The 23,571-nt window shown below is 39.6% G+C and overlaps 2 protein-coding genes across 3 annotated transcripts in view; both read right to left on the bottom strand.

The window, feature by feature from the left end:
- Positions 1–11,804, bottom strand: part of LOC148842756 (2-oxoglutarate (2OG) and Fe(II)-dependent oxygenase superfamily protein) — a 59,428-nt gene extending 47,624 nt beyond the window's left edge. The window contains exons 1-4 of the mRNA XM_088957260.1: positions 11,260–11,804; positions 11,036–11,113; positions 9,426–9,475; positions 9,274–9,327 (exon numbers count right to left, since the gene is read on the bottom strand). Coding sequence (XP_088813386.1) covers positions 9,274–9,327; positions 9,426–9,475; positions 11,036–11,113; positions 11,260–11,463 — 386 coding nt within the window. The 5' untranslated portion in view covers positions 11,464–11,804. The remainder of the gene's footprint in view (positions 1–9,273; positions 9,328–9,425; positions 9,476–11,035; positions 11,114–11,259) is intronic.
- A 3,751-nt stretch (positions 11,805–15,555) lies between these two features.
- Positions 15,556–23,109, bottom strand: LOC148842755 (mediator of RNA polymerase II transcription subunit 11-like). 2 transcript variants are annotated; one of them, XM_088959347.1, is made up of 5 exons: positions 22,439–23,109; positions 22,301–22,357; positions 17,457–17,526; positions 17,241–17,357; positions 15,556–15,954 (listed from the first exon to the last, which is right to left on the bottom strand). In XM_088959347.1, exons 3-5 carry the CDS (start codon positions 17,508–17,510, stop codon positions 15,778–15,780), a joined length of 348 nt encoding a protein of 115 aa, XP_088815473.1. In that variant the 5' UTR covers positions 17,511–17,526; positions 22,301–22,357; positions 22,439–23,109; the 3' UTR covers positions 15,556–15,777. The 2 variants fall into 2 exon arrangements, with proteins under 2 accessions (XP_088815473.1, XP_088815474.1); XM_088959348.1 differs by lacking the exon at positions 22,301–22,357 and having other exon boundaries at positions 22,439–22,613.
- Positions 23,110–23,571: the final 462 nt, after the last annotated feature.

Here is a 23,571-nt window from a genome sequence, read left to right as displayed (position 1 = left end):
AGAAAGTAAATAAAACTGAAATAAATAAAAGCTGAATTAGCAAACTGACTCAAACTGACATTACTATAACTGAAACAAATATTGTTGTCCTACGAACACAGTGGGGACCATTGCAGTGGGGCCCACATCAGTGTTCTCTACACTCCCCCTCAAGTTGGGAGTAGATATCTATCATGCCCAACTTGGATAGGTCTGTCTCTAACTTCTTCCTTGATACAGCCTTGGTGAGGATATCCGCGAGCTGCATATTGAATGTGATGTACGGAAGACACACTTCTTGTGATATAACTCTTTCTCGCACAAAATGTCGATCAACTTCGATATGTTTAGTTTTGTCATGCTGCACTAGGTTGTGGGTTATATTAATAGCTGCCTGATTATCACAATACAACATTAAGGGCTTTTCATAGGCAATACCCAACTCTTCAAGTAGTGACCTCAGCCATAAGATTTCAGCCACTCCGTTAGCCATTGACCTATATTCCGCTTCAGCACTGGAGCGGGAAACAACACTCTGCTTCTTACTCCTCCAAGAGACAAGGTTACCTCCCACAAGGGCACAATATCCAGAGGTAGACCTTCTGTCATCAACACTTCCAGCCCAATCGGCATCTGTATAGACTTTCACCCTCATGTGATTATTGTTCTTGAGTAATATACCTTTACCCGGGCATCTCTTCAAGTATGCTAATATTCGTTCTGCCGCAAGAAGATGAGAAGTTCTAGGGGAGTGCATGTACTGGTTGACAACACTAACTGCATAGCTGATATCCGGCCAAGTGAGACAGAGATATAGAAGCTTTCCAACCAACCGTTGGAACATAACTGTGTCCTCAAGAGGGTCCCCACCCTCTGCACTAATCTTGTGATTTTGTTCAATGGGTGTATCGGCCGGCTTAACACCCAGCTTTCCAGTTTCCGCCAACAGATCTAGAACATATTTTCTCTAAGAGATAAAAATCCCCTGCTTGGATCTAGCAACCTCAATACCCAAAAAATACCGTAGTGCACCAAGATCTTTTACCTCAAACTCTTGATGAAGGAGCTGCTTGAGAGACTCAATCTCATGACTGTCATTTCCTGTCACCACAATATCATCTACATATACTGCAAGTAGTGTCAGAGAGGACTCCATCCTTTTGATGAATAGTGTATGATCTGACTCGGCCTGTACATAACCAAACCTTCCAAGGGCTAATCTAAACCTATCAAACCAGGCTCTAGGTGACTGCTTCAAACCATACAATGCCTTGTTCAGTCGGCAAACCTTCTTACCTGTCTCTGTATCACAGAATCCAGGAGGCAACTGCATGTAAACCTCTTCTTGTAAGTCTCCATTCAGAAAGGCATTTTTAACATCCATTTGAAACAGGGGCCAAGAATGATTTGCTGCAAGGGATAACAAAACTCGAATGGTGGTCATCTTGGCTATTGGGGCAAAGGTCTCCAAATAGTCTATACCATAAGTCTGAGTGAATCCCTTTGCAACCAGTCGGGCTTTGTACCTCTCAATAGAGCCATCAGCATTATGCTTCACTGTGAATACCCATCTCCATCCCACCGGTTTCTTTCCTTTTGGTGGGTCAACCAGTGTCCAGGTATTATTCTTCAACAGGGCATCCATTTCGACTTGCATTGCATCTTTCCATTCTGGAACCGATAAAGCTTCTTGCACTGTTCTTGGAATAGGGACATCGGCAATGGAAGTGAGATAGGACCGGTAAGATGGTGATAGACGATCATAGGATAGGAACTGTGAGATGTTGTGAGCTGTAGAAGTGGTGCAATGTCGTTTCCCTTTGCGAATGGCAATAGGGAGATCAAGGTCATCCACAGAAGGGGAAGTGGCAACAGCGAGAGGTATCTCAGTAGGCTCTGGATCTGGAGCCGCAGAAGGAACTGGAGCTGGCCGGGACTGCCGAAGACTAGGATCAACCTACCTGTATCGCCTGTGATAGACTCTCAACTCCGGCTCCCTCTGACCACCCTCACCACTACAACATTCATTACCCAGTGGAATAGGTAAAGGAACAGCCCCACTTCCACTCTCACTGCTCTCCCCCTGAGGAAAGGAACTCAAAACAGCCCCACTACCACTCTCACTGCTCAAAACAGCCCCACTTCCACTCTCACTGCTCTCCCCCTGAGGAAAGAAACTCAAAACAGCCCCACTTTTACTGCTCTCCCCCTGAGGAGAAACCCTAGGATAATAGGGTGTCTCCTCAAAGAAGGTGACATCCATAGAGACAAACCGTTTCCCTGAAACCGGATCATAGCAGCAATAACCCTTTTGAGTTTGTGCATAACCAAGGAAAATGCATTTGGAGGCCTTAGGGTCAAACTTGGAATGATGAGGCCCGAGAAGCTGGACGAAACAAGTACAACCAAAGGTTTTAAGGGGAACAATGAACAACTCCTTGTCTGGGTAAAGAAGGGAAAAGGGGGTTCTCATATCAAGGACCCGGGAAGGAACTCGATTAATGAGATAAATTGCCGTGAGGATAGCATCACCCCAGAAGCGAATAGGTACATTGGAGGTAAACATAATGCTTCTAGCCACCTCCAAGATATGCATATTCTTCCTTTCGGCAACGTCGTTCTGCTGTGGTGTATAAGGGCAAGTGCTCTGGTGAATAACTCCATGGCCACAAAGGTAGGAGGTCAATGGTTGAGCAAAGTATTCCTTTGCATTATCAGATCTGAGGACTTTGATTTTAGTTCCAAACTGAGTGAGAGTCATCTGATGGAAGTTTTGGGTCAGAGCAGGAACCTCATCCCGAGAACGCATAAGATATACCCAAGAAAACCGAGTATGGTCATCAACAAACAGTAGAAAATATCTGTACCCACCCACAGAAGAGATATCATATGGCCCCCAAACATCAGTATGCACAATATCAAAAGAGGAATTACTCCTTTTATTACTTAAAGAATAAGAGGTTCTACAATGTTTGGCAAGCTCACAACTCTCACACCTCAACTCTGATAGCTCAACAGACTCAAATAAAGCAGGAAATAGACTCTTCAAAGACTTAAAAGACAAATGACCTAATCGATTATGCCAAAGCATAACCGAACTCACAAACTGGGAAACAAAAGACTTCTTATCCACTGACTCTCCCCGTCGGGTACTCTCTCCAAGCAGATAGATCCCGTTCGTCTCACGGCCAGTTCCAATCACCTTCCTCGTCTCCAAATCCTGAAAAACACATCGGTCAGGGAAAAATGTTACTGAACAGTTCATGTGTTTGGTAATACTACTAACTGAAAGGAGGTTGGTATCAAGCTTAGGAACATGCAAAACAGAAGATAAAGAGATAGTGTCCGATAACTTGATGTCCCCCTTGCCCGAAATGGGAACAAGAGAGCCATCAGCAATGGATACTCTATCTCGGCCAGAGGACAAGTGATAAGAAGTAAACAAAGATGGCAAGCTAGTCATATGGTCAGATGCACCTGAATCTATTATCCAGTAGTGATCAGTATTACTTGGAGCTGAAGCATGGTAAGCTGAGGCTCGAGTACCTGAATGTGCAAATGCAGATGTAGCAGGAGCTTATGGGGACTGGGATGGCTGAGCTGAACTTCCAACTTCCTTTTTCCAACTGTATGAGGGCAGCCCGAACAGCAGCTAAAGTCTCCAGGGATGTACCTGATGAGGATGTTGAATCATTGTTCACTGCCATATGAGCATTACCCTTCTTATTTCTCAGTTTTGCTCGGACCAAGTGAGGATGTAGCTTCCAACAAGTATCTTTTGTGTGCTTGGGTTTCTTGCAATGTTCACATACCAGATCCCATTTATCCTCCTTCTTCCGGTCCCTTTCTGAGTCACCCCCTGGCTTGGGTTTAATAGTTGTCAAGGTTGGGAAAGAAGGCTGAGGCTGCATCATAACTTTCCTCCTGGTCTCTTCACTATGCACCAAGGAGTATGCTTGAGAAAGGGTCACACTATCTCTTGTCAATATCTATTGTCGCACAATGTCATATTCTGAATTCAAATCAACCAGAAACTCAAATACCCTATTTGTCTCAACTTGTTTTCTGTGAGTCTGTGCATCTTTGGGACTCTCCCACTCAAGGGTCTCCAGATGGTCAATCTCATGCCACAAGGATTTCAAAGTAGAGAAGTAGACAGAAACTGGCTTCTCTCCTTATTTAAGGCTGTTCACCTCACACTTCAGTTCATAGGCTCTGGCAACATTAAGGGGTTGGGAATAGGTTTCTTTCACAACATCCCATATTTCTTTGGTTGTCTTTGCCCATAAGTAATTTCAGCTGATATGTGGCTGCATGGAATTACACAGCCATGCCATAACTAAATAGTTCTCTTGAACCCACTTGGTGTATATTGGGTCCCCCTTGGAAGGTTCTTTCACATCTCCCAAGAGATAACCCAGTTTTTCCCTTCCTCCAATAGCCATCATGGCTGATTGTGCCCACTCCAAATAATTTGACCCATCAAATCTCATAGTTGTAATCTGAAACCCGGTTTCAGATACATTACCATAGCTGTGGTTTCCAAAACTACTATCTCCCTGACCCTTGAACTCCATCTTTGATCAAGATTCAGTGGCTACAAACTGTTAGAGCAATTATACCAGAAAACAGAGTCAAGGAAGTAAGTCTGAAAGCTGATCCAAAACTGATCTGATCCTATCAGAAATACCAACACAAAATTGATGTGATCTGAACCTGGTCTAATCAGATCAGGAATACCAACACAAAACTGATCTAAAATCAATCGCCTATCAATCTGAGATGTTGTTCTCTGAAATCACTACTGTGGGGCCCACTTCTATGAGAGCAAAAATAGGGTTTCAACTGTAGGTTTGAAGAAAATTAGTGATCTGAAATCACTAAAGTGCTCAGCTGCACTCTCCAAACAGTCCGCACCAGTGGGACTTGTCGTAGGGCACTGTGAAACCCTAAAAACTAATCCCCTTTGAAGAGGAGGGTTCGGCCCAACAATCAAACCCTAGACAAACTTAATCACAGTTCGGCAAGCCAAACCCTAGAGCAAACTTGAACACAGTTCGGCCCCTCTTTCTAGATAGGTCCAACCTATCTCGGCTGATTGCAATCTCTAAAAATCAGTAAAGAAACAAACTTACTTACTGATTACCTGCCTTCGGTGTACTGTCTTCTAGGGATACCTGAACCCTAACCTTCGCTGCCTCTTCCTGATTACCAACTCTCTGCAGGCTGCGGCAAGTCTTCAACTGCTGCGAACCTCTCCTGGTAATTTCCAAGATTCAGCCGCCGAAAAACTTCTTCAAGACTTCCAGCCCTAGCTAGTTCTCATGTGGTCGGCTGGACTAGATACACATGAGAAGCCCTAGATAGGCTCTGATACCAAGTAGAAGATCAAGACTGTAATCAGTCTTGAATCCTAAAAGGTTTTAGGTTTGTAAAACAAAAGAGAAGATGAGAGAAAAAGGAGAGAATAGAAGAGAAGCAAGAGAACACAAGTTGCTGAAAGGAGGGACAGATTCTAATTGATCTGCCGCCGCCACTCTCTTAATATTTATAGGTTTATGTTTAGTACATGATGAAAGGACACATCAGCCCTTGATACTTACATAATAAAGAAAGTAAATAAAACTGAAATAAATAATAGCTGAATTAGCAAATTGACTCAAACTAACATTACTATAACTGAAACAAATAATGATGTCCTATGAACACAATGGAAACCATTGCAGTGGGGCCCACATCAGTGTTCTCTACACACCGATACCCTTTTTGAGATGAGGGATACCCTAGAAAGACACAAGCAATGGACCGAGGGTCTAACTTACCTCGAGATGGAGACAAAGGCATGACGACCAAAGACTCTCATGGGAATGGAAAATAGAGACTAAGGATACAATAACTGATGAGGGGCCATGTAGTTCAACACTTTGGAGGGCATGCGATTGATGACATAAGCAGTTGCAAGTATAGCATCCACCCAAAACTTTTCTGGAACATTGATGTGTAACATCATCCCGCAAGCTACCTCAAGGAGGTGTCTGTTTTTTCTTTCTGCAACACCATTTTGTTGTGGTGTTCTAGCGCATGAGCTCCTATGAATAGAGCCATGGGAGACAAAAAACTCATTGAGCTCCCCATGGAAGTATTCTTTTGCATTGTCGGATTGGAAGATCTGTATTTCAACATGGAACTACGTAAATACCATCTTCTGGAAGTCTTTCATAATCTTTGGAACTTCGTCTCTACTACGCATAGGAATTACCCATGTATAGCGAGAGTAATCATCGATCAATGTGATAAAGTACTTATATCCGCCCTCAGAGATTACATTGGTAAGCCCCCATACATCAGAATACAGAACATGAAAATGAACATTTGATCTTTTATTACTTGAATGAAAAGTTGTTCTACATTGTTTGCTCAACTGACACGTTTGACACTGGAACTCTGACACTGAACATGACTTAATAAAACCGGAAACAAAGACTTTATTATTTTGAAAGAAGCATGACCTAAACGACTATGCCACAAAAAAAAAATTGACTCTTATTTGACTGACTATGTGACTCTGAGGATGTCACCGAGAGACCAGTTTTGTTGTCAAGAATGTAGAGACCATCCACTAGGCTCCCTCTACCAATTGTCCTCCCAGAAGTTAGGTCCTGAAAAACACATGAGTCAGCAAAAAAGGTTACACTACAGTTTAAAGAGCTTGTAATGCTACTAATTGAAAGCAAATTTATAGGAAGTTGAGGGACATGCAATACACAATTCAGGTTAAGGCCATGGGGAAAAGATATTGATCCTTGGCCTGCAATGGAGGAAAAAGAACCATCTGCAAGTTTCACTCTATCCCTTCCTGACAAAAGGCTATAAGACTGAAACAAGTTCGGCTTACCGGTCATGTGGTTAGAGGCCCCTGAGTCAATGATCCAAGGGGAATCCGTGGGAGTGACATGGAATGTAGAAGCCGTATTACCTGAAGTAGATGCAAATGAAGTAGAGGGAGTACCAGTGACTGAGTTGTCCATTTGTCGCAAAGCCCTACCATAAGATTCTAAGTGCTCTCTGAAGGAATTCATTATATCTTCCTTGGGGTCAGACCTATTAGGGTGGTCCCGGGTACTACCGGCAACCTGAGTATCTTAGGTTGCCACATGTGCTGCATTCTGAGCTGTGTTCATTTTCTTCTGACCTTGACCTTTACCCTGTTCTTGATTCTTCACTGTCCACTTGGGTTTCCCGTGGATGTCCCAACAAGTGTCACGTGTATGTCGTGAACGCCAACAGTGGGTACAGAACAACTTATCTTTATCATCAATCTTCTTAGTGTCACTTTTCTTCCCCGTGGAGTTATTATTCATTGCAGCCAAAGCAACTTGTTGCTCCCCCTTAGCTGTAACCATTACATTCCGCCTGCTTTGTTCCAATTGAACGTGAACCGTCGGCAACTCTTTGCTTCCTAGTATCTGAACCCTCAACGGTTCATATCCAGGGTTCAGTCCCAACAAGAAGGCAAACACACATTGTTGAGAAACCAGCTTCCTGTAGGCCTTAGCATCATCATCATGTTTCCACTTTATAGCCTGATAATGATCCAATTCTTTCCATATGGAGGTAAGGGCTCAATAATATGAAGACAAGCTACGGTTTCCCTGTTTACAGGTTGAATATTTAGCTTGTAACTGGTAAACCTAGGCATAATGCCTTTGCTCAGAATAGGTAGTTTTGGCATGTTCCCAGATCTTACTAGCGGTGTCTGCCCACATAAAGTAACCAGGTTAAAGATTCAACCTGATAAACCATATTGTTATATTGGTCCCACCTATCATGTTCAGTTGTCTCACCCTTGGGTTCTTTCACCCTTCCATTAATGTAACCAGCTTTACCCCTTGTCGTTACATAGAGTTTTACGCTCTTAACCCACTCCAGGTAGTTCAGACCATTTAAAGGGGTAATTGGCATGGGAAAAATCATGTTTTCACCTCCCATACCCGCTGCGTTGCGGGTTGGTGTAACCCCCAATGAAGTTGATTCATAGTTTGCCATCGGATACTGCTGAAAAACAGTCCAAACACCACACAACTTCAGTCATTAAACCAGCTCGGTAATCAGTTCAACACAACCAAGGCAGACATTACTATCAGTCTGACTGCAGTTCATACAGTCTAACAATCCAACATCCAAACCAATATATATATAACCAAGGAATAAACCCTACACATCATCGGCCAAAGAAGACAGACACAAAGAACACACCTGTTCAGCACTTGTACAAAGGTGCTAACCTGAAATCAACTTCACAGCATCGAACAGAGAAGGAAGGGAGTCTGTCTCAGCATCGCCCTTCTCCAACTAGGGTTTCCTTGGTATTATGACCAAGGAAAAAACGCAAGAAGTGCCGCCAGAAATCTGCTAGGGTTTCCGCCAGTAACCTACTAGGGTTTCCCTGTCTTCCACATCCAAGATTTTTTAAGAGGGAAACCTTGCTCAAAACAGGAGGCATCGTAGGTCTTTTACAGCCCAGAAAACCTGCTCTGATACAATGTAATGATTCATGGAGAGTGGAAGAGAGAGAGAGAGAGAGAGAGAGAGAGAGAGAGAAAGAGAAGAAAAAAATGGAGATACGATTGAGAGGAAAAAAGTTCTACTGGCAGCCGCCAATTTTCTATTTATATTAACTTAATAAAAATAATAGAAATTACAAGTATGCCCCGGGCGGCACACCCTAGAACCAAACAAATAAGAAAAAAGACAAGTAACTAACTGACAGTATCTTAAGAAGTCAACCTACTAACAACAACTATAAAGTAACAATTAAATAAGCCTTACAACAGTTTCATCCATTAAGATGCCAAAATTTTGCTTTCTCTCAAAACCTAGCTAATGTGCCCTGATATTTATCAAGTAGCCAACTTTAAAAGTTTAAGTTATTGTAACTGCATCTACATTCTACACCACCACCGCTGCCACCAGAACAGAATAGCCACTTCTAATCATCATATCTAATAGATGGTATATATTTACTGATTGAGGGACATTTAAGCTGTTTATGTGATAAATTTGATGAATCATAGTGAAAATTATGTTGACCTAATGAAATCATTTTTGGTCAAGTAGTTCTGTGAACCATACTTTGAATTCCTTTTATCCTAATAATATTGACTACTAAACTTAATCAAAATCCTTGTGGTTTCCAAAATTTCTATTTCTATGATTCCATGGCATTCAAGAAAATGACATTGTGACTAAAAAGAAAATGTATATACCAAGTAGAATGAAAAGTGACAGCTTTACCTGCTCTGAGGATCTTCAAGCTCCTTCTTAACCTCCTCTGGGATGCTTGCTAACCTATTAAAGGAGAAAGATCAAACAACACTTTCTGATCACTTCAAGCCTCTTTTTGTCTTGTTTCTTACATCATACCCTCACAAAAATAAAAATAGTACCTGGGTGAAAGATGTAAAAGATTTTGACGCAATGAAGGAAAGCCAGGAACCTATAATAAAAGGAGAGGCCACAATATCACAAAAATCATAAGAAAATAGCAGATGAAAAAAGAAGAACCACAGGAAAAAAAAAGGAGTCAAAAGAAGTCAAAAGATAAAAAATCACTATAGGTTGGCAAACAAATAGGCAAGAATTAGAATAACGTTGTATAATTAAAACCAAAAAACCTAGCAAAAAAGTTTTAAAAGAACAAACAAGGTGTTTCTGAGAAGAAAAGAAAGCCAGGATAAATTTTAGCCAAAGCTGCCAAAAGTTTCACATAGAAAGACTGAGAGTCAAATTCATTGAAAAAAAAGATTGAGAGAGTCAAAGCATCCAAAATATAATAAGAAATTGGCAAACAGTTATGCAAGAATAAGGTCAGCTTTCCATAACTCAAACCAAGAGAGCATAGCAAATAAACCTTAAAAGAAATAAAGAAGGATATCATCAATTGTCTTCAAAATTAAGGTGTGGATCAAAAGATCTATTAGGAATTTGGACCTCAGGCCCAGTTTTATAACTTAAGGCAAATTACCATGACACCTACAACACTTCTTTTTTTGGTATTACAAATTCCATTACGGGGGATCAAGGGGTGGGGACAGAGAAGGGAACACATGAGGTCCACCGACCTTGCCACAGAGAGCCTGCAGCTACACAGGTTTGATTCCACGCCACCATAATCAGAGTGATGCCAAGTGACCATCTCAACTACTGGGTCATCAGCCCTACAACACATATTAGGGCACTCCAAATTGTTTCTTCACAAGCCACAATATAAAACAGCTAAGGCATTACCATCCAAATTTAGAACTAACAGCAATATTGTTCTGACAGACGAGGAAGCATATTCAACAAGTGTTGTTAAATTTTAGCAATGATGAATGAATGTGTCAAGACCCATGATAACAAAATATGCCAACTACATCATTCTTAGTTTGTAAAGCAGGAACCACTAGGGACTTCATGGCTTAAAGAACATATTTTATTCATAAAGGCAGAAAAACTTATTGAAGATGAAAAAGAGACACAGACTGAGGAAGAGGAAAAGCCTTCTTATATATAATATATCGCAATGGTGGATGGTCCAGGTGCATGTAAAGCCACAAAAAGCTAATAAGTACTGGTTGTGTTGAGATAGCTTAGCTATGAGAAGAACAAATAATGTTTTGTCTTCTAATTATTTTTGGGAAAAGGGAATTTGTATTTGAACTGTCTTAAATAGTTGAATTTAATATTGAGTTTTAAACCATTGACCCAACCAAGTTTATTGCCTTCAACTATTGCTTCAACCACAGCTTTTTCATCAAGATGTGCTGATTGATTCAAACGAAGCTCGAATTTATCAATCAAACCACTTGGAAATACAATGGATTGGTCCACTTGGAAATACAAAGCTCGTTGTTTAGAGTGTTCATTTTTTTCCTCGAATTTGTTCGTGTTTCCTACTTGTTTAACAAGCAGATACTACAAAAGATAACAGCATCTGATTATTCTCAAAGTAAACATCTCAAAACACGAAACTTAAATTGATCATAAAAACTTCAAGACGACATTTAATCCATACTTCTGAAACTGATAGAATTCCCAATCCATTGGGTCCAAATCCATCTTCAATCTTCGTCGACAAATCCAAATCCTTGTCCTATTCCACAAAAACAAAAACAAGTCATATAAATCCAGAGTAACGAAAAAAAAACAAAAGATGAAAAAAAAGTTGTCTGAAGTGGTAATTGTCTCATGATCAGAACCATGAAATTTTAAGTCGTTATTGAATCGAAACAGACATACTTTGAGCTCTGAATACGAAATGGTAATTGTCTGAAGTGTTTGAGGAGTGTCCTCATGCGAGCATGACATTTTCTGGCACGAAATCCGGCGGGAAAGCCAGCAGCTGAAAGAGAACGAAGTGGGAAATCGCGACGAAGAGGAAGGGCAATGGTTGAGAGAAGGGATCTTGGAGAAAGCTGGAGGTCTTGAGAGCTTCACAGTCATCTGTTCTACGTTTATCTCTTCCCTGTCAATTCAAATGGGAGAGAAGCTGAATAGGATCCTGTTCCTATGAATCGAAGCATCGAACCTTATAAGTTTTAGCGGTGCTTTGTTCGAATGCGTCACGAAACGGAAAATTCTTTTTAGCGGGATATGACTTTAGGCGACGGAATTTCCTCCAAGCAAAAAAAACTCTGCACATTGTGTGAAAGCATGGGCCTCCCGCAAGCAAAAGCTCTGCACACGTAGCATCCAACTCGTCGCTTGGCCACTTGGGATCTGCTCCCCACAAGTTGTTCCCACCCTTTACCCACAGAGCACTATTGGGAACATATGCCGACAATGGGAGATATAACCAATGATGCAGTATGTATTTGATTTCGTTTATGTTTTTTCATTTAAGTTTGTATTTTATTTGTTTATAAAATCTAAAAAAATAATAATCATAATTGTTTATGATAATTAGACATCATTAGGCTCTACATTAACGTAACAATGAAAAAATACTTGACCTTTTATGAAACTTTAAAAAATAATTTCCTTAAATAATAGACATACATAAAAATCGAAATCTATTTTTATTATTTTCAATGCATCTGCTGAAGTAACGCCTATGTAACAGCATCTCTACCCACAAAGCACTTAAGAATGTCTCGTCTAGTGGGTAGAGATGTAGGAACAGTTTATAGGTAGCAGATCCGAGCCCTTGCTTGCTTGGCACTTTGGCAGTAATTGGAGGAGATTGGAATGTTATTTTGGTCACATAGTGTATATCTAGTATCTACACATTTATTGTACTCCTCCTGTAGAACGAATCTGGACCGTTTTGGTTTTGGAAAACGAAGCCTGTCCTTATTTTCCCGAGGCAAATGTACATTTCGACCAATCCAAACCGCTTAAATTTATGGTGGGTCCAGTTTAATGGTGAGATGTGTGGTGTCGGGATCAGCCCCACGTTACAGACATGTCCCATAATTTCAACACATATGTACCAGAGATATTTTAAATGTGCAGCTGTGCTGAATCCAGATCTCGTCCTCACAAGATTGGTCTTACATGAACCTCACAACACTTCAGCCATGTATGGGAAACATCTTCCCATAAAATGAATACATACGAGATATGAAAATGTTCTTAATGCACAATTACAATTTTATAAGACCAATTTTGTGGGGACCAAAAGGAATCTCCTAGATGTTATGTATAAAGATTTTTTCTTAAAGGGAGATTTAGCTCTCTTACCAATAAAATACACTCAAAAACCCTTTCAACATGATATAACACCATACATCTAATTAGGATGATCATCTAATAATCCCCCATCATGACTCACAAATTTCTAGGTCTAGGCACCCATATTTCTGGGAAATGACCCGGGCCAGTCTATATAAATGTAGCATGTATGCCTTATATATATAATACTATAGTATTATATATTATTATATACAATAACTTTTTAAGTGTGTTTTTTATGTAACTATGAGCATAAAGTTAAATTAAAATTTCAATTTTAATTCATATGAGCCAACTCAGATGTTCAGCCTGGCCTTGTCCGACATGAGACCAGGCCTGGGCATGAAATATCAGGCCGGGGGTACCTCCCCATTCGACTCGACGAATAGAAGTGACAAACGTGTATTTCGTCTGCTAGAAGGCTGGCTGAGTTATGAACCTTTTGGGTAGGTCGAGCCAAGCCCAGGTAGGCTTTAATATTGCTGATAACCTACAAAAGCCCAACCCAAGCCCGGCCGGGCCTAACCCATGATCATCCCTACATCTAATACATGGCGGGTCTCAAATTTGTGGTGGGTCCTAATCGCATAGTGAGATGTGCGGTGTCATATCATGTTGGAATTTTGAAGGATGTTGAGACTTGTTTTATTGGTAGGAAATCCCAACTCCTTTATTTCCTTGCCTGTTAAAAGAGTTATTGGTCGCAAATACTCTCTTACATCACAGCCATGGTAACCAGTCACACACAAGAAGCTCCCAAATAGACAAAATTTTTCACAATCTACCATGATAAACTATAAATGGATGGAACTAAATCAGATATGGATAGACCTAAATTTGATTCATCAATTCAACCCAAAATATTGCATTCAAATTGAATTCAGATGATAATGGGATATTGAAGAATATAAATAACTTTAATATTATATTTTACTAGTGTAAGAGCATGTAATATGCTCGTGTGTAAAGAAATATTGCCATACATAATATACATATAAATACCCAAAAAAGTATATGATATAAATATGGTATTTGGATTTAGCATTTATGATGTACGTAAAACCCGATACAAGTATACGAAAGTTGAACCTATAAAATGCAAATCTACTTTACTAATTGGATCTTTTACACCCTATTTCTTTTACCACATTTACAACTGCATTGGTACAACGCTGCTATTGTAAATGGTTGCTTACAAGAGATGCTCTCAATAGACATTAGACACCACCTACCTTTGGATACAACTTGGCCAATTAGCAACAGTGAATTGGAATCTCTTATTCATCTTTTATTATTGTCCTGGAGCGAAGATCATCTGGTTCGGTCATACATGCAATCCAGATTCTAGACTAAAAGACTCAGTTTCATGAGTTCAGCTTCAGCCAGTGCAAACCCGTGCTAACACCATTGAAACAGCCTCTTGCAATCTTGCGTTGGAAATATCTCTCCATGAAATAAAGCACATGAGTACAGAGATATTCTTAATGCAAGGCTGTAAAGGCTGTTCGCACAGGCTTTGCACTGACCGAAGCTGAACTACAGTTTCATGAGTCTGGTGTTCTGGTGGCAGACAGCGGACTGACATTAAAGATAATTGTGTGGTGTAGACCTCCTACCAACATTCTTGAAAGCAACGTGGATGCTACGATTTGACTTGTTCATGGGCTGGGCTTCAGGCTCAATTTTAACTGTATTGGGTTCAGGCTTTGTGTTGAGTCCATTAAAATTTTGGCAAAAGCAAAACCCAATTGAGCATTCCAGTGCATCTGTTGGAATGAGAACCTTTCTCTTTGCTTGTGTCAAGTCCATACAAAAACCTTTCTCTTTGCTTGTGCAGTACCCATTTGCCAGCTTGAAGCATTTAAAGGCTTGGAGTGAAGAGTTTTTATGAGAGCCTCAAGTCTGATGTTCAACCTATTGTTCAACTTCTATCGGTGGCATATTTCAACCCATTGTTGTGGTGAACTGGTGATCACGTACCGTGCCCGCAAATTGCACAAGCCTTCTGAACCACCTTCCTAATGGATTGGTTAGATAAGTACCTAAAAAAATGCTAATTGTGCTGCATAAATGTTTGCTGGATATGGTCTCCCCCTTAGCAGACCAAAGACCTGGTCACCTGTTCCTGAATTTTTAGTTCCCACTGCTAAATTGAGTGAAATGTGTTTTGCCTTCACACACACAAACCCTTTATTGATTGATACAATGTAAAACTTAAGCATATATGCTCAAAATTGAATTGAATGGGAGGAGTGCATCCATATTTGATTCAATTATAAACTAATCAAATTTTGGGTTGGAAATCGAGTCATATTCAGATCACCCCACATGGGATCAAGTTTGAATTAGGACAATTTGATATCATGACTATGTGGTTGAACCAGTAACTCCCTTTAATGATGACATTGATATGGCCGAAAACTGGCAATCATGTTGGCATGGTTAGATATATCATCCAAGGCAAACCAGCTGAGGTTGCTTGGGGTTGGGGTTGGCGCTAGTGAAGGAAAGGTGGTAGATGATCTTCTATCAATTTAAAAGGTTGATACAATCCCAAGTATCTGATACTTGTAGAATTTGGCATTGTACCTCAAGGAAGGTTTTTAAGTATACATCCCTAAGGCTCAGTTTGGAAGGAGTACAAATGCAAATTTGTAGAGTGCAAATACATACAAAACACAAGGTTTTACACTCTACAAATTTGCATTTGTACTCCTTCCAAACTGACCCTAAACTAAAAGTAGATTAACCAACATGCAATATGTGCATTGCATTCAGCGGTTTGAGAATCCAACTCCTACACTACACACAGATGACAAATCCGTAGTAACATGGTAAATTGGTAATCAATACAACTGCATCTTTGTTGGAAAACCATTTTATATAATTCTTGTAGGAAATCCAGAGTAATAAGGTACTCAATGAATACATCTTTGTTGGACATGACTAACAAACTAGTAAAGCATAGTGGGACTTGTAAATTGGACAGAGAAGGAAGATGTCTAAATTGGACAGTACATAAAAGGGGTTGGAAGGAAGTGTGTTTAACTGCTTATGATGTTGGAACTTGCACGTCACAGTTCATCAGACTGCACCATAATATTGATCAATGCTTTGTTTCATGCCATCTAACTGCTCAATGACATATTCCAGCTTCTTGAAACAGATCTCGTTGGATATTCTTGAACTGTAATCGCACTTCTCAAATGGACGATACTCGCATGCACTTTTGATTTCTTCCCGCAATGTCACTTGGATGTCCTGACATAATGTATCAAGTGCTTAAAATCTTTATATTCCGGTAGCAACAGCCAATGGTTGGAAGAATCAAGGTTCAATAAGAGCCATAGTGTTAAAACTATGAGGGTTGGAATAAACCCTAAGTAACTAGATATATGTGGGCAGAAAAGAGGATCAAGCTTAAATATTGTTAGGATAATGAGCTCCAGGCTGAGCACTTTATGACTGATCTGATTTTAAAAGGATTTGCATTAATGAGATGGTATCCATTAAAATAGAATAGAAGCCATGACCCAGAACAAATTGATCTTTGTGTACGTCTACAAGGGATAAAACTTGGTTCAACCTCAAACCACGGGGTCATAGTTTAGTTGAACAAAGCAAGATTAGCTGGCTTGTAGTCAGATGTAACCTCTGAGGATCCATCTAAATTCTAAAGCATGGAATACATATTAGTCTTCCACAGCTCCACTGTTATCAATGGATAAAACCAGAGTACAAAATACCCACCACTATCAAAGAAAATGTTACAGAGTATGCAAGGAGAAAGTTTTAAAATTCATCCATAAAGCTTGGTTTCATGCACATCAACCAACTGAAGATCTTAAATCCATTGAACCAAATGTGTCTTTCAATTTAAGTGGTAAGCAACAACCAACTACTTCCCTCTCACTACTAGAAAGATTGACAATTATAGAGCACTGTAAGAATTGCTTTGTGACTATTTCTAAATTTTAAACTCTGAAACACTTTAAAATAGATAACTAACCGAATCTAAATAAATTCCACTCACCCAAGTCAGAAAAACTCATCATAATCATCTTTATCATTATTATTGCCTTGTTGGCATCAGTCCAACCAAGAAAATTGACTAAAAATCTAGGTCAACAGTTGGTTCTCAGCCTAAAGAAATAATGAGGCCTAAGACGCAAGCACCAGCTCAACAAGTTATGCTTGAACTGTCAGTGAGATGGAATCAGAAGATACTCACATCTCTTCTTTTTGGGGAGAAAGGGGGAACAAAAGTACAAATGTTGGGAGGAACTGAGCTTACATTTACATACTTAAAATAACCAAATTGACATTGAACTTACAAGTTTAAGCCTTACACAGTATAGACATGTGGATGTATATAAATTGTTTTTTATAAGTAGATAAACTTAATAAATAACATAAATCACATCCCAATTTTGTCTCCTGCTCAGGCCTATGGAAGCTCAAAATCCTTTTATTAATAAGAAACTAATCATGACAAATAGATCAACAAATATTCGAATTTGTACATAAATAACCAAAAAGATACAAACCTTGATCGACTGCATAAACTCACGACAATGGTTGTTAAGAATTTCTATCCGTGGACCAGTTGAGTTTGAAAGCTCATCCATTACACTACCAGCAAGCTCCAAAACCCTGATGATTCTCTGAGAAATCAAAGAGAATTTCCTCCTTATTGGGAAACACACCACAGAGTATCATTTGAATAGAAACATTTATTTTCCTTGTTTTTTAGGTTCTATTACCTTCTCCACATGATGAAGTCTCTGCAATGAAGTGTTTTGGCTTTGAGAATCCATTAAGTTTCCAAAATTCCTAAAAAAATATGATTTTAGAACCCATTAGTGGCTTATCAATAATTTCTCAAAAAACGTACGAGTCTTCTAACTTTTTAATTTGTGATTGGTGAAAAGGTTTATTGCACTTTCTTTGCACTGGAGGGGTGTATTTTATGGTAAACTACTACAGGCTGGTTCACATCAACTGCTGGCCTACCAATCTAATGTTTAACAAGGGACCTGTAGCTTTAATTATTGGAAGGGGGATTTCATCGCAAGTAGGAAATCAACTTGCAAATACAACACCAAAAAAAAAAAAAACTAAAATCATGTATTTAGATTTACCAAAAACTAAAATCATGGAGAAATCAAAAGCAACATCACAAATAGAAAGTCATCAACTAAAGCATTTTATTTCCCATTTGGATAAAACAGTTCATTACTCAATTCAAATTCAAGTTATTTAACATCAAAATAATGCCCAAAATGAAAACATAGTGGGGAAAATAAAATATGAAGCACATACAAGATCTAAATATATAATGGATCCTTTAATGCTATCCACGTGATCCAGGGCATATGATGAACCTATACACAAAAAAGACAAAAAAGGATACATGTATTTGCACAAATTCCTTTTTTTTTTTTTGTAAAAGGTAAGGTATTTTATTAAATCAAATAACAGTACAAAGGAGCCTAGGCCAGTAAAGGCTGCCTCGAGCCACCTCAGATTACAAATGCATCCAAGTCTGAGAACTAAACAACAATCACAAATTCTGATTTTTAAATTCCTACGTTGCCGACACCCAAGACAGTAGTTTACCCACAGCTTTCTGCACAAATTCCTTAATTTAAGATTTGCCTTTTTCTTACTAGAGGCTTATTAAATGCTAGGGATCATCCCATTCATCATCTAACAAATTGAAAAACACTAAAAACAGCTAAAATATTAAACCGATCTTCCTTTTGATAGTTGCATGCTTGTTAGTGGATTTCTTGCGCTTGCTTGCTTTTGATGTTTTGGTCTTTGGTGTTTTGTCTTTGATGATGTCATCAACGGGTGCATCATCAATCTCGTGGGATGGAGAAAGCCCATGCTCAATCTCCTCCATAATGTCCCTATTGTGCTTTATGGTGTTGCTTGCATTGCGGGTCAAATGACTAGGAATGAGCAACCTAGCTCTGATACCAACTATCACAAGACTAGTCATCGAGGCCTCGTGCGGCACTCGAAGGTGTCAAGAAAGCCTATGAAACAAAGCAACAAGCAACAAAGGCAACAAAGATGATACACAAATTAGTCAAAAAGCACTTTGTATTGCATTAAAAGATAACAAGCACAAGCACACAAATTTGGTCGAGGGGACCTCGTGCTTAACCTTTGCACGTTATTGACACCATTCAACTACCTACTTCCCTCAAAGAGTAAGTTAGACTTTTGGGGGAGCGACAGAAGGAAACATCGACAATGCTAAAAAATATACTAATAATTACTACAAAATGCATATATTGCCCCACCTAAGACACACTCAAAGACGTTCAGATGGCATGTTGTAGGCACAATGGATGGCACTTGATAGCACGACGAAGAATTCACTTGTGACACGAGTGTGGGGCACTAATGCCAACTCCACAAATGAAACCAATGTTTTGAAAACTAGAGCAAGATGGATGGTCGGACTGGTTGACGTTGGAACTGATCAGGCAATCAATTCCATTTCACCCCAAAGCCACTCTTGGGCCAAAAATTGTTGATTTGGTTAGCGACCCGCTGACCTGGGTGGTCAAACCGTTAACCCATCAACCGAGATAACGGTTTTCGCCATTTTTTTTATTTTACTCATTTTTGTTAAATCAAAATGGACCATTTGTTCGAACCAGACGGTCGGACCATCAATGCGGAAGCTGGTCCCCAAAACGGCTTTGTGTCCGATCCGGTTTTTAAAACCTTAAGGAAATCATATGTTAAACGGCACAAAAACCTTCGTTGCATTTGTCATCTCTTTTGTCCAAGAAGATCAGTTCAGCGCTTCTCTTGAGACTATTTATAGTTGTTGGGGGGGATTATTGTCATTTTATCTCCCTCGAAGCCAAAATACATAAATACCCCCCTATATAGTTGTTTACAGTTGTTGGGGGGTATTTCTATAAAAAAACCCCAAAAAAAGTTGAAACTAGCTGTTGAGGGGGTCTCCAACGGCTAGTTCTTCGAACGGACCAAGTCGTGCTACTGGCCAGGCAGTGCCAAGGCCACAACAATGCAGGCCATGCCGGCCCAAACCACTAACATGAAACCCCAAGCCCAACACAGCCCATTGGCCCATACAATCGTGCCGAGCCGCGGCACGGCTCGTGAACCATCGGATCAAGCCATGTTGGGCCGCGGGCGGCCTAGCCCGATTTACACCTCTACAACCCTATATCAAGTGACATCAAAGAGATATGCAACAACAACCATAGACACTACCACCAAAAGTGATCGTGACATCTCTAGGAAGAGGACAACACCAACACTGCCATAGCCGCAATAGAAGCCATATGCGCCCTCAAGTGATGGGCCCAAAAGAAGACCCAAGGCCAACTCTAACACCAACATGGGAAGAGAGTGACACTAATACAATAGGAATCATTCCAACACCCAACCTCCATCCAACCCATATAGTAATCCTACAAGGAGAGAACCTTGGAGAACACCCTCAATGTCCACCACCCTTTTAATCCAAATTCAACTTTTGCACCAATTTTTACCTTAGCTAGTAGTGCAAGCTAACCCAAGTCACACCTGACTTACCTTCAAGCCGCTATCCAAGGACTTAACTTAGGACATTTCTATAGGTTTCCTCAACATAATAAGCACATTCAAGCCTACCATCCAAGACCCAAGCAACAAGCAGAAGCCAATCTTCAAGGACAGAGACTGAATTGACTGGAGGAGACTGTCACAAGTGAAATCTTTGCCGCACCATCAAATGCCATCCACCGTGCCCACATCATGCCATTCGAGTGTCTTGGGTGGGGCAATATATGTGTTTTGTATAGGGGGAATCCCAATGGCGTTGTTATAATTATTAGTATGTTTTTTTTACCAATATTGATGTTTCCTTTTATCAGAGTGGTGTTAATACCATATAAAGGTTAAGCACGGAATCTCCTTAACACAAACTTGTGTGCTTTTGTTTGCCAGCTTTTAATGCAATATAAAGTGCATTTTGACTAATTTGTATGTCATCATTGTTGCTTTTATTGCTTGTTGCTTTGTTTCATAGCCTTTCTCGACACCTTAGAGCATAGCACGGGGCCTCAACGACAAGCCTCGTGACACTCGAGCGCCCCAAACAATCGAACATCGACAACTATCCTCTCATATGAATAGGGATGCAAACGGATTGGATTGGATTCAAATCAGGGTATATTCGACTCCGATCCAACACTGTTCATCTCTAATACAATCCAATTTGAAGATCCAAATGGATCTGATAGAACTTTATCTGAATTCGAATCCTATTGGATCTTTGGATCTGATTTGATCCGACTTGTTTTCTTTAAAAATTAATAAATTAAATAAAGAAAATTAAAAAATACAAGTATTTTTTAATTATTTTCATCATAGATATACATTTTTTAAAAAATAATAATAAATAATATAACAAATTAATAAAAATATAGTATAAATAATATATTTATAAATAAATAAATAAATAGCATATATATTTATATTTATAAATATATAACACATCGGATCAGATAGGGGGTGATCAAAATTCGATCCGGTTTCTGATCAGTTCATAGGATTCGATCTGAAGATCGAACGTCGGACCATGAATTGAATTCGACCAAATAGGACCAAATCTCGGATCGGATCCGATCCATTTGCACCCCTACGTACGAACTCCTTCCTTCATGCGTGCAGAGCTAACAAGACAAACATTAGCTTGTCCCGTTAGCTCCAAAATTCACCCAAGTCCCCCCATTCCTGATTTGGACTTGAGACTCGACTTCCTCACGCCAGAGCTCAAAATACACAATTTCACCGACGCCAACAATCTGTATGGAGGTGATGTCTCTCTCTCTCTCTCTCTCTCTCTCTCTCTCTCTCTCTCTCTCTCTCTCACACACACACACACACACACACACACACACTTATCATTTGATATTATTTTTTCTTTCACTACAAAATAGACAAGGGGAGGAACCCACCATTGGCCATCATTGGCGACCACTTACAACATACTTTTTTTGGCAGATGGGCTTGTCATTGATGCATCAATTCTATCATTTCTAATCTCAGCTATTTTTATAGAAGGTGATGGTAATACTAAGGTTGGTCATGGTTTATTTTATATGCTGAGGTTGTCTGGATTTCTCTTTTAAGGATAACAAAGGGGGGTTTGATGGGTTTGACCAGATCAAGTGTTTTATGTGGTTGTCTGTCTCAGCTAGCTCGAATCGTTTGATAAAATATCTGTTGCAAAAGGCTTGGATTTTTTGCTTGGCTTCATTGTTGTATACTTGTATTATGACTATTATCTATATACGATCTTCTTTGTTTTCCTTTCAAATTGACAATAAACATGGTGTGCAAAATCTTCAGGGATACACTGTGCTTAATCTTAGAGATACATTGTCTCAAAAGGTCCAGAGATTGTGGAACAAAGGCAAAACAAAACCCCAAAAAAATTGTTCGCTGGTGATGACATAGAAAAAACCCTCATCTTCGGATGTTCGGCAGCATATAACAGTATAACCGTTTTGGGTAAAATACAAATGAAAAAACATAGAGTAGAGGGAAGAGGAAAAAAAAAAAAACGCACCTGTTTAATGTCGCCGGTGGTCACCGGTGGTCACCGGTGGTGGGTTACTCCCCTTGTCTGTTTTGTAGTGAAAGAAAAAAAAAATAATATCAAAGGATGAGAGAGCGAGCGAGCGAGCGAGCGAGACGTGTACATTACCTCCGGACGGTGTGACTATCAGAAGGATCGTCGGTGTTGGAGAAGTTATGGATTCCGACCTTAGCACGAAGAAATCGAGTCTCGAGTCTAGAGCGGGAATGGGGGGATTTGGGTGAATTTTGGAGCTAATAGGACGAACTCTCCTCTATGGGCATCGACTATATGTATAATTCATAATAATATCAATTATAATTAAATGTTAAATTATATAATTATATTCTTCTGTAACATTTTTTATTTTAATTTAAAATTTTTATATTAAAGATTAAGATTTGAGGCCAAGAAATAGTGGGACAAGGCACTTTTGCGAATATGTAAATCTCAACAAATTATTTAGAATAAAAAAAGATCATTATAGTTGGATATCAGAGCAAAAAGTTATAGTTTTTAGATGTTTGCATTTTTGTGTTAAGAAGATCTTTCACAAAAAAATGCCAATTTTCTAAAACCAATACAGATTGATTAGTTTTTCAGTTCAACTCAATGGTTAGGCAGTTCTGGCTGATTTCTTTTCTTTTTTTGAAAAAGATGGTAACTTTATTAAAGAAATAGAGGGCACGTAAGAAGATGTAGACAGAAAACAACTCTAAACAAGACATCCCTATGAGCACAGCTTTTGCTGGACCATCCACATCAGTGTTTAGCTCCATAGGGATCCAACCCAGATCTGCATTTAGGTTGAGAAGGGTATCCCTTGCTTTAGTCAAAAAATGAGCTAAAGCCCATGGCCCACTGCCAAAGTCAGCAAGCCACCTGATTATATTTGCTGAATCTCCTTTTATGGTGATGTTCTAAAAGCCCAAATCTCTCGCAATCCTGATTCTAGTTAGTGCTGCCATAATTTCAGCCTTTTGTTGAAGAGGCTATCCCTATTAGTCCACTGAAAGCATCTCTTCTTCTAAAAATTCCACCAATTCCTGTTGCACCTGGTTTTCCAAATGCACTTCCATCAAATTACAAGGTTATCTCCCCTTCTACCATAGAAGAATGTGGGGTAGGGAGGATTAAGGGTTGGTGTTTGGAGAACATAAATTCTGCAGCATTTCTTTGGAGGTCAAAAAGTGGTACTCCTTTAAAATGTTCTGAGTTGGAGGTCCAAACGAAAATTCTATGAGAAATGATAGATAAAAGCT

The sequence above is a fragment of the Nelumbo lutea genome, chromosome 8 (genome assembly GCF_056320005.1).
Source record: "Nelumbo lutea isolate HS-2025 chromosome 8, American lotus-T2T, whole genome shotgun sequence".
In the NCBI taxonomy this organism is placed as follows: domain Eukaryota; kingdom Viridiplantae; phylum Streptophyta; class Magnoliopsida; order Proteales; family Nelumbonaceae; genus Nelumbo; species Nelumbo lutea.
This window is presented reverse-complemented; position numbering and strand designations above follow the sequence as displayed.